Source organism: Chiloscyllium plagiosum, unplaced genomic scaffold (assembly GCF_037043375.1).
Source record: "Chiloscyllium plagiosum isolate Xiang-an unplaced genomic scaffold, Cpla_swu_hap1 HiC_scaffold_20, whole genome shotgun sequence".
Classification (NCBI taxonomy): domain Eukaryota; kingdom Metazoa; phylum Chordata; class Chondrichthyes; order Orectolobiformes; family Hemiscylliidae; genus Chiloscyllium; species Chiloscyllium plagiosum.
The window spans coordinates 11388865-11401221 of NW_028270158.1; the positions used below are offsets into that span (position 1 = coordinate 11388865).

At 38.3% G+C, this 12357-nt stretch overlaps 1 protein-coding gene across 2 annotated transcripts in view; it reads right to left on the reverse strand.

Moving 5' to 3' along the window:
- Positions 1 to 1250: 1250 nt before the first annotated feature.
- clec16a (C-type lectin domain containing 16A) overlaps positions 1251 to 12357 on the reverse strand; it is a 271578-nt gene continuing 260471 nt past the window's right edge. For both annotated transcript variants that reach the window (XM_087997666.1, XM_087997667.1), the window contains one exon: positions 1251 to 5945. In XM_087997666.1, the coding sequence (XP_087853792.1) occupies positions 5566 to 5945 (380 nt within the window). In that variant the 3' untranslated portion in view covers positions 1251 to 5565. The remainder of the gene's footprint in view (positions 5946 to 12357) is intronic.

Consider the following 12357-nt stretch of genomic DNA (forward strand, 5'->3'; position numbering starts at 1 on the left):
ACTCAGCTTGCCAGCAATACTTCCTCCTGTAGAACACACTTTTAGGCACATTTTAAATGTAGAAAATACACATGCAAGGTTAAATATCAATCTTTATGTTTTTTGTTGAAACCTTATTTCCAGCACAACTAGCAGGAATTCAAGACACCAGCTGAGAGAATTTTCAAACAAAATGTTTTAATAATTTTAACACAAAATACTATAAATTCTGAAAGTCTGAAATGAAGAGCCACTGACCCGAAACGGTAACTTTATTTCTCTCTGCAGATGCTGCCTGAGCCGCTATTTTCAGCATTTTCCAGTTTTAAATAATTTGATGGCCTTTTATAGGGGTTTTTCATTTGTCTCTCCAATGCTGGTTGTAACATAATAGATACACAATATACGAATTAGTTGTTTTCTTAACAAATACAAATGAAAGAAGTATGAATAATAAATTAATGTCCAGTAATAATTCACTGGGTGTTTGGTTGAAAATTATGAAACTCACCCCATCACTCTAGATCTTTGAAAGGTTGGTTTCACAGAACCCAATTGCAATTTCAGACCACACGTGCAGAATGTTAAATGTGCTTCAGAGTCAAAGTCTGTTTGCATACAATTTAACAACAATTTGCTGAAATCCAGTTACCTGTGCTACAGTACATGAATTTCCTTGGATTAAATCACTTCTGTATATTACCTAGTAAACTTCGCAAATTTGTCCTTCCTTCACTGGAGCAACCAACGCAAATTCCATTTCAGGCAGAGACTCAATGTTTATTGAAAAGGCTTTGAAAGGAAGTTGGAGGTTCTGTGGTGCAGCGAGTAACCTCCCTGTTTCTGACCCAGAAGTTCCAGGCTTGAGTGCCACCAAAGAACTGGAATGTAACTAGATGATCAACCTGCAATTTCTTCCCAACACATCCCATTGGCAGGCAACAAGTGTTGGATAGATCTCTGGTCAGCCATGTGATGGAAAGAATGTTAGAGTCTTACTATCCCTACTGATAGCTCCAGATCTTAAACTGCTCGTAAAAGTACTTGTTGCCACAGTTTCTCAGACTCTGAGTGAATGGCAACACACTGAAAACAAAATTGGTATTTTCCTCAGTGGCCACTTAATTTGATTGCATGGTTAAGAACCTATCCACTGAGTGGGTTAGCTGCCTCTTCTGCCACTCATAAGCCTTCCTGGAGATCTGTTTTCATGCTATACCACACTTGGTACACTGCCTCAAGGGTGCAGTAAAAAATAAACACATTTGAAATGCAAAAGAAAACTTACATTTATTGCCAATGCTTTGATGACAAACAGTTTACATTTGTACGTCTTTCTGTTCTGCCTCTCTCCATGCATTGTGGATTATCGAGGTCACATGACCCTTGCTTGTGCTACCTGAGCTCATAGTGCAAACACAAGCCTGAATCTGAAAGGAACCTTCATTTTGAAAATTAAAAAAAAGAGTAACTTTTCACATATACACATATGGCAAATTACTTAGTTAAAACATTACCCTAACCTTCCAATATACACATGGTCTAGAATTTCTTTTTACACATCCCCATCAAGGTAATGACATAAGAAACTCTAGATTGAAATACTGCACTGTTAACTAAACGAGAAAAGAAAACATCAATGTAAATATTAGTATTGCTTAATCTGAAAAAGAAAGTCTTTTTTTTAAAACAATCTACACAATGTTTTATTTACAATGATTCTTTTTTATCTATTATACAAAACTCATTGAGGGCTGAGAAAATGTGTTCTGTACACTAAGTTCATATATTGTACTAACCTATCCTTTGTTATGCAACAAACAAAATATATTCTGTTTATTGTGCACTGTTTCTTAAACAGTTTTACTCAATGCAGCCAATGTTCATCCTGAAGTTCATACTGGCTGCTACATATTCAGAACATGTCAACTTTTGTGAAGACAATGCTGCTTATGGATGCCTGAATGAATAAGCAATGCATACCTCAAGCTTGGTAAATAACTTGGAAATAAAAAGATGCATCAACATTCCCCTTGGGGTGAAAATGCATCATTGTTTTTGATCAGGAGCAGAATAAGTTATACTCAACTACACTGAGCTAAATCTTTCTGTGAACATTACGTCTGTTGATTAGCTGAATCCAAGTGATTCAATGAAATAGTTAATGTGATCAATCTAAATTGGTAGGATTGGTGAAATTCAAATAGCCAATCTCCTATTATGAGTTAACGTGCTGCAGGATGTGTGTCTTATAATACCATGTCAATATTTGACCCAAAAGCAGAAAGATAACTTCACACCAGTACTAAAATATTTGTCATCTTATCAGAAATTATCAGAACTGGCATTTTGTTTTGATTCAACATCCTCAGATGACCTCCCAATGGTTACCACCCAAAATCACAAATTAAACTTTCCATAAGAAATTTGACATTGGACAACAGCTTTGTAATTTATACTGTTGCTAGTAAAGGTCCAGTATTGGTAAAAGTAATTTTAGAGTCATAACTCATTAGGCATTCTGAACTCTACAGATTCGTCAACTTGTGTATTAGTCTGATGGCAACAAATGTGAAAGGACAAATTATATTTTCCTTCTGACTTTAGTTCCTTTTGTCTTATTCTGTGACAAATGTTATGAAACAGACATTTTATTTTATGGCTGAACATTTACTTTGATCTTGATCTATGTGACCTTCCTTCCTGCACAGTTTCACACTGATCATATTATAGATGCATATTGTTCTGAAGCCTTCAATATTAAAAATAGCATACATATTAATTCTTTGTGAGGTTTTGACAAGATCCAGATGGACAGACTGTAAAAGTGGATCTCTGGTCTCTCTACTGTTGTGTGGATTTGTGAAATTAACAAGGTCATGTGAATGTGCTGTGGTAGGTGACTCATAATAGGAGCTCATTCCATAGACTTGCTTAGTTTTGTTTTTGGGGAATAGTTGATGGTGATCGTGCGATTTGCTGGAGTTAGACTGTTGAGTTAGTCAGATGTACTGTAGGCAATGATATTACATTCCTGGTTCTAACACTGTACATATAGTAGAATTAAAGATTGGGTTAAAATTTCCGTGGCAAATGTTAATTGAGAATTAAGGACAAGGTCTGGGTTTTAAATTTGCAGGAATTCTTTACACCACTTCTTTGTTGCACGTGTACAGCATAAACTTGGGAAGCTTGAACCATGGTTTTGTTTGCTGAAGTTTTATAGACTCAATGTAAAGCCAAAGTTAAATGACTTTTCTAAGATAATCATTACCCATGGATATTTTAATTCTGGTGTTAATATTTTTAAGAACATTGTTTATAAGGTGATTAAATCAACCCATTGCAACTACAGTACTATATTCCAGAGGATGTGAGTACTGATACTTTGAGGTTAATTAGATACTGACTTTTTTAGGTTAGGGAACACTGGCACCATCTGGTTACCTTAGATATTTGATTAGGGACTAAATAAAAGGATTTTATAAGGAACAGTACTGGATTGGGGTTCAGCTTCTATAACAATTATCTCCAACATATAGCAGTTTCCAGCACAGAAAAACATTCAAAAGATAAAACGGAACAATCTATTTCATGTCAGAACTGACCATGGTGTCTATAAAAGAGAAAATGTTGCTCATAAATCTATTGCATAATATTAATAAGCTTCCAACAATTGGCAAGATGGCCAATAAAGGTCAATACTGGACCACTGAACTTTCTAGACTGTAGCTGCATATCAGATTACAAACATTGTAAAACTAATCACAGAACATTGCAGAGTTAGATTTTGCAAATATGAAATAATTTCCTTTTTTATTTAATCTGCAAGAATGAGAGATCAAGATAAAAATCAGGCACATCCATCCATCCTATGGATAATTTCACTTATTTTTATTATTTATCTCACTGTAATTGCATTTTGGTGACTTTATTCCATATTGTTCGTCTATGATAATTGAGAATTGTTCCCCTTGTACATTTTTCAGCTTGCTTTGGTTTCTGTTCAAACAGTGCAGGCACTAATGCGGAGTCCCAAGAAACATCGTAACTAGCATTTATAAGTTCTTCCCCCCCCCCGCATAATCAGTTGGAGATATTTGTTTCCCTCAGATGGAATCATGCTAAAACATAAATACAGTAGTCGTCCCAGGAGAAATTGTGCACAAGTCAGGCAATCAGTGGAGGATTTGAGGCCAAACAAAGTACATACATCACTGCAAGGATCAACAATAACCCAATCCAAACTTGAAATTGGTCTTATAATTACCCCACAAATCCACTTGTGTTTCTGGAGAAGTCCAAAGTATTCCTGTGTGTTTGTAAACCCCATTTTTCACATGCTACTGCTACGATAGTGGAGTACATGGCTTCAGTCAAAGCAACAAATGTTTCTTAGTTTGTCCCTTCTCTCACTCCATCCATTTTCTAGCTTAGAGGCCAGAGATAACCTAAACATACAACACGTGCCCACTGCAATGATCAGACAAGTGCAAGCATGCAACACACAATGAATACTCTCTAATCTTCATTTTCTGCAGGAAGATAACAGTCCTTTTACCTGGTGTTGTCCTCCTCTTCCCATAACTTTCATGACCTAATGTATTTTGAAACATATACTGCTCCATTAATAGAAAATACATCATGTCTGGTAGTCTTGAAACAATGGTATGTGAACTTACACCCATAACTGGCTGTCTTGCAGAAGTCCAAAAATATTAATCTAACCAACTCATGGCACGTCCATGAGTTAATGGAAGAATTCTCTGGAAAATGCTGAGATTCTCAGGCCTTCAGAAGCACCCTGCATATACAGAACATCTACAATGGACATACCCTACAATTAATGCTAGTGTTGTACCAGTTGGTGGCAGTGACAAATATTTTAATTTTTAAACTTCATGAAACATGTTCATCTCTGAATTTGTTATTTCTATAAATCGTTAAATATTCCAATAAAAAACTAATGTGTTGCAGATAAATGTCAAGTGCAATTAGTGAAACATTTAAAGTCTATTTAAAATTAATTACAACTTGAGAGTCAATCTATTTTGTGCCTAGATACAATGAGTGCCAGTGTGTTTTTAGTTCATTTTCAAATCTACTAAATTCATTAAATTAAATGAATAAAATTGTTCAGGTGGGATAAAGTGGTAAAATGAAGCTTAGTTTCTAATGTTAAATTTCATAAAATACTTCATCTAGCTGAATAAAAATTCAAAATAGGTGAATAATATAATGCAGAGTGGAAAAAAGTATAGACCTGGGCTGTACATATTTGAACAAAGCAGATAGAACTATCCTCTTACCTACTGAGTTTGAGTCAGTGACAGTACTTTACTAGGCTTCAGTAGTAAAAGACAAACGTACAAAACGTAGATATCTCAGTATTAGCTGTAACTCCATAGCAACTGAAGGACCATGGCTTCCCTGTTTCAGAATCTACAGAAACTTACAAGCAATTATTCTACTTTGTTGGGGTTCCACAAATCTTTTAGCTTCTCTGTGCAGCTGCGTGAAGACAGCTGGGTTAATTTCCATGCTTCACTCAACACAAACCTAGATGATTCAAAGGTTACATTGCATTCATTGCAAATGGCTTGCTATTGGCACAGTTGCTTCAGATTCTTCATTTTCTTCAGCTTCATTGTCTTTTATCCCATTGGATACAGTGGAGGGATGGGTTAAAGTGCTCACACTCCGGATTTGCTGCGCATCAGCAGGCGGCAGAAGTGTCAATGACTCTGTGCTCAAAGCATCTGCATTGTCATCGGAAATGAGGGATATGGTCGGTTGGTGGGCTGGAGTCAGGCTTGGTGCCAGATTAGTTGCTCCAGGTTCAGAACTGCTGGAGAGATGCTCTCTGCTTGAGCTGCTCTCTGTTGTAAGTGGTAAAGAATGGGCTTCATTTACAAACTCCACTTCACCTGGAGTCAAATGGGGCTGCTCTTGGATGTCAGGTCCATCTAATATCAAAAAGAAAGACATTGTAGGTTCTCTTCATTCAGTAAAATTCCAACTTAAAACTATATAACACTTCCTTTCAAAAAATACCCTTAGCCAGATATGTGGCCACTTGCAATTTTTTTTAAGCTTAACCACAGTCACAAAAGCTTAATTTGGAAATTACTAAACTACAAGTATACTTAGAGTACTTGTCAAATATGAATTTTTAAAACTTTTTTTTGTTTATGACAAAGGAGACAGATGAATGTCCAAAATACTCCAGCAACATGCTGAAGTTATTAGACATTTATCAGAACTACAGGGAAATCGTAAGAGATTGTAGCCAATATAGTATTCCAAAGGGGTAACCATAACATCAAAATAAAAAGATAGACCAAGAACATTTATGTTATTTACATTTTACATCTTTCATGTTTAAATGTCCAGTCGTTAACAAATCATCAACTCTATATTTATTTCTAAGGTCTTCATTTGAAAGCTAATTCAAGTAAATTCTATTGGTAAACATTTAATCTAATCTCATAAGGCTTAACTTTACATTCACAGAGAGTATTCCTGTTAGATTTAAAAAAAAGCAAAATTAATGACAGCAAGGCAGAGAAAGAAAATAACCATCAAGCAAAATAGAAAAGCAAAAATAAAGAAGTAAGATGAAACATGAAGATGACTTATACAAGCAATGTGTGAACTAATGTCAAAAAGCTGACTATTTAAGATAAGACCTCAGCAAAATGTGATTTTGCTCCCATGCTCTCAATCTGTCATTCTCTCTCCTGTCCCAGGCCTCTCGGGCTTGCTAATACTTGCTGCAGCTGAAAAGTGCATAATAATGGCCTGACAATTGTCTCACTTGGAGATAGTGAGGACTGCAGATGCTGGAAAGTCGGACTCACTGAAACGTGGAACTGGAAAAAGCACAGCAGGTCAAGCAGCATCAGAGGAGCAGGAGAATTGACATTTTGAGCAGGACCCTTCATCTGGTCTCGCTTCCCTAGCCTGGCTTCAATTTGTTTCTCTTTACATCTGCATAGCACAATACTGTAAATCTGTCAAACTACTGACTGAATTTGCATCTAGCAATATAGAACATGTAAGGGACTGTCCAGAAAGTATAAAACATTTCAAAAACAGGGTGGATCCAGTCCGCATACTCTTTTGTGCTGCAAACTGCTTCAGGTTAAGGAGATGACACTGCTGAACAAGTAATGTATGTCGGGTATGGTGTGCCATTTCACATTCCAAACTCAACACACGCTTTAAAGCGGTTAATGAAAGTTTCTTCACATTCCAAAACCAAAATTTATTTGTGAAGAGGGAACATGTACAAAAGATTTGGTTATTGAAGAAATTTGGATTGCCTCTTTTTTGATGGCTTTGAAGTTTGGTTAAACATGAGGAGGAGTCAGGAAAGATATAATTCATATAATTGCTATCTCAGTGGCATCAATCTCACCTTTGGGGGTGGGGGTGGTCATGGGGAGGTGAGAAAACAGTATCCAGTGAAGGAGAGAACTGTCAGGTCGACATTATTTAATAAATTAAGTTTCAGGTACTTCCCTTTCCATCAAAGTCTTCTTCAGCTTGGTGGGGATGGGTAGAAGAAGAGGTCTGATTTTTACATTTCCCCATCTTATACACCACAAGCACAAGACACTGTCAGGTGGAACAACAGGGGTAAACAATCAAACTGTAAAGAACATTACAGAATCAGCTAGGGCACGTAATAGCTAGCACTGGCATTGATGTTTATTTTGGAATTCTGGTTTCACGTTAAGCATACACAAACAAGCATTGCAAAACCAAAGTTGGATACATGGAACAAAGTGACATTTCTGACTGAGACATTGAATCAAAACTAGCAGCGCACCCTGTTTAATACAGCACCTGTTACTTTATACTGTCTCTCCATGTTCTTTGCATTCGACTTCATCTTCCACTCCACTGAATCAATGTACTTTTGAAGTTCTAACCGTCCTTCTCACAGTTTACAATTCTCCCAAGTTTTCTGTTATCTGCAAGCTTTGAAATTGTTCCCTGTACACCAAGGTATAGACAATTTATCCACATCATGAAAAGCAAGGATCTCAATACCAATCCCTGGGGAACTCTACCACAAATCTTGTACTTTGAATTTGTCCAAGTGCCTTGTTAAACCTCAGCTTCTGTAATATCAGCTTCTGACATGTTAAGCTAAGTGGCCTACTTGTTACTTCTTTTTTTTGAATAATGTCGCTACATTCTCTATCTTTCAATCTGGTACAATTTTACCCGAAACAATGAGCTTCACAAAATTGAAAGCAATGTCTCAACTACACTACGCTGAAGTCCATCAAGGCCCATTATTTATTCAGTACTGTTTTTCTGGCGATGAGATTTTTCTGAGTCCCTCCCTCCCTTCCATTTCCTGATTTATTGCTGCTTTGGAATGTAACATATGCTCTCTGGTGAAGGCTAATTAAAAATACCTGCTCAATTTATTTGCCATTCATTCCCTTAATTTTCACTAATTTTCCGGTATTCCTTTCTATCACCTTGAGCTCACTTTGTTAACTCCTTCTTAAGCATTTCTACAAAAAAAATACCATTTACATATTTATGGCTAGATTTCAGTACTCCTTTTTTTGGGATGGTTTAAATAGGGAACATCCAAAGAATGCTACGAACAAGACGATGACAAAGGAAAGGATTGGGCTTTTCAGAGATGCATTCCATAATTTGGGCACAGATACAGAGGATGTGGGCAGGGTTTTTAAATGAGCATATTGTCTCTGTCTTCACAAGGAGGAGGAATGATATAGACAATTCTAGTTAAATACAAGGATTGGAAATATTAGATAAAACATGCATAATGAGAAGGGAAATAATGGAAGGATGATCTCACTGCAGTTCGAATAATCATCATGGCCAGATGTATTGTGTCCTTGGCTTCCTTTAACTGCCAAAGAGAAGATATTTTCAACAAACAAGGTTCATTTTCCAATCCTTACTACATACAGGTGAGATACTAGAAGGTTGGAGCTCTGCAAACGTTATACCATTACTCAAAAAGGGTGTGAGGGATGGGCTAAATAACTGTACTCTGGTAAGTCTGACCTCGGTACTGGGAATATTACGGGAATCAAACAGAAAAATCATGAATAACTTTTACAATGGAAGGACATGATTAATCAGGAATAGTCACTGTGTTTTGTTGAGGGGAGTTTGTGCATTACTAATTTAATAGATTTATTTTGAGGGAGTAACAAGGAGGGTCGTGCAATGGATATTGTCCAATTTTGGCATGGTGTCTCAGTGGTTAGTACTGCTGCCTCAGTGACAGGGACCAGGTTTCGATTCCAGCCTTGGGCAAGTGTTTATATGGAGCTTGCACATTCTCCCACTGTCTGCGTGGGTTTCCTCTGGGTGCTCCAGTTTCCTCCCACAGTCCAATGACATGCAGGATAGGTTGATTGGTCATTGCTACATTGCCCATAGTGACCAGGGATGTGTAGGTTAGATGGATTAGCCATGGGAAATGTAGGGTTACAAGGATAGCAGGTGTGAGTGTTGTTGGGATGCTGTCAATGTGGACTAATAGGGCTGAATGGCCTGTTTCCACACTGTAGGGATTCTATTATGGTTTTAATTAGGCATTTGGCAAGGTCTCACATTGCAGGCTGGTCAGACAAATTATAAAGCTCATGAGATACAGGGATATGTGGTGAGTTGGATCCAAAATTGGCTCCCTCCCAGGAAAAAAAGGTAACCATTGACAAACGTTGTGTGACTGGAAAGTGGTTTTAGTGGGGTCCCACAGACTCTGTTATGTGCTTTGATATTTGTGATTTAATGTAGAAGGTATGGTTGGGAAATTTATAGATGACACAACAATTGGCAGGTAGCTGAGAGTCAACAGGTTGGATGTTGATGCAAGATTATTTCAATGGCTTGGGTCTGCGCAGACATGTGGATAAGCACAAGGTGAGATGTTTGGAGAAGGATAACAAAATAAGGGAATAAACAGTAAGTAGAAGGTTATTAAGAAGGTTAGAGGAAGTGATACATCTTGGAGTGCACATGCCCACAGGTCCCTGAAGGTGGCAGGTTAAGTAATGAAAGCATGAGAGAATGTTGAAGCAGGAATGCACCCCTGGAATTATCCAAAAAACTGGCCACATCACAGCTAGACTTGTGTACAGTTCTGGTCACTACATTACAATAAGAACATTACTGCTTTAGAGAGAGTATGGAGGAGACTTACAGACTGTTGCAGGGTCTTGAAAATTGGAATTATGAGGAAAGATTGGATTGGCAGGGGTTGTTTTCTTTACAATTTGGAGAATGAGGGGTCAATTAATTGAGGTGCTCAAAGTAGAGAGGCTTGGACTGAGCAGATAGGGAACTAGGGATGGGCAATAAATGCTGGCCAGCCAGCCAACGATACCTGCAAGTAAATATACAAAATGGCTATGGACCAGATGCTGAGGTGGGGTTAGAATAGGTGGCTAGTTTATTCAGTTGGCACAGTCAAGAGGAGCTAAATGGCCTCTTGCTACGCTGTAACATTTTCATGGTTTGTGACAAGTCACATTCACACCACACAAGAGTCAGGCAATGACCACTGTCAATGTGAGAGAAATCAAAGATTTCCCATGGCATTCAATGGCATTGCCATCACCGAATCCTCCATTATCAGCATCCTCATCATTGACTAGAAAACTGGTCAACTGATAACTTTTTGGAGAGGATACAGAGACACATGATTTGTTCACATCTGGAAGTGAATGGACTTGATAGTGATAGGCAGCATGGGTTTGTGCTGGGAAGGCCATGTCTCACCAACCTGTTTGAGATTTTTGAGGTGGTGACAAGAATGATTGATGAGGAAAGGGCAGCGGACGTTGTCTACATTGACTTAAGGTTGGCCTTTAATTAGGTACATTATGGCAGGCTAGTACAAAAGGTAAAACGGGATCTTGGATAAATACAAAACTGGCTTTGTCATTGAAGACAGAGAGTAGTGGTGCAAGGGTGCTTTTTGGAATAGAGATCAGTAACTAGTGGTGTTCCATAGGGATCAGTGCCAGGACCTTTGTTTGTAGTATATATAAATTACCTGGAGAGAAGCATAAGTGGGCAGATTGGTATGTTTGTGGATGACACCTAAACTGGTGGAGTTGCAGACAGTGAGGATTGTTACAGGATACAGTGGGATAGATTGATTGCAGATTTGGACAGAGAAATTGCAGATGGAGTTTAGTCCAGACAAATGCGAAGTGATGCATTTTGGTAGATCAAATTCAGGTTCAAATTGTACAATAAATGGCAGAACCCTTAGGAGCATTGACGTACAGAGGAATCTGGGCATACAGGTGGACAAGGTGGTCAAGAAGGCATACAACATGCTTGCATTCATTGACAGGGGTATCAAATTTAAAAGTTGGCAATTTATGTTACTGCTATATAAAACTTTACTTAGAACATTTGGAACATTGCATGCAGTTCTGGTTGCCACACTACCAGAAGGGCATAGGTGCTTTGGACAGGGTGTAGAGAAGGTTTATCAGGATGCTCCTGGTCTGGAGGGGTTCAGTTATGAGGAAGGGATGGATAAGCTCGGACTTGGAAAGATGGAGGCTGACGGGCGACCTGATAGAGGTTTCCAAAATTATGAGAGGCATACACAGTGTGGATAGTCAGAGGTTTTTTTCCCCCAAGGTGGAAAGGTCAACTACAAGAGGGCATGGGGGGAAACTTTAGGGGAGAAGTGTGGGGAAAATTTTTCACACAAAGGGTGGTGGGTGCCTGGCAAGCATTGCCTAGGAGGTGGTGAAAGCAAGCACATTCGCCTAGAATTTCTGTCCCTGGCTCTGCCAGAAACAGAACTGGGTCAGCCTTATTAATACTTTGACTACAACAGCAGTTCACAGGCTAGGAATTCTGCAGTCCACCATCCATGAGGAGTATGTTGCAAAACTCTTCACCTGTCTGCATTTATACTATTCCAGCAACACTCAAGAAGCTCTATGTTGTTAAGGACAAAGCAGTTCACTTGATCGGCATCCTATGCACTACATTAAATGTTCACTCTCTTCACCACAACATACAGTAATCTCTGGTGTACTATATACAAGATGCACTGCAAAAATTCGTTGAGCGTTCTTTGAAGGGATTATCCTTAGCCAAGGCCTTGACCACCTCAGTGGACAGGGTCAGTAAGTGCACAGGAATACCAATATGTAATAAGTGTCCTTCCAAGACCACACAACAACCCGATTTGAAACAATATTTCTGTCCTCACTGCTGCTGGACTAAAACCCTGCATCTCCTTTCCTAACAGTGCGTGGGTGTCTCTGCAATAGATGGTTTGTAATGATTCAAGGAGGTCCTTCTCAAGAGCAATTAGGATTGGGCAACAAATGCTAGCCTTCG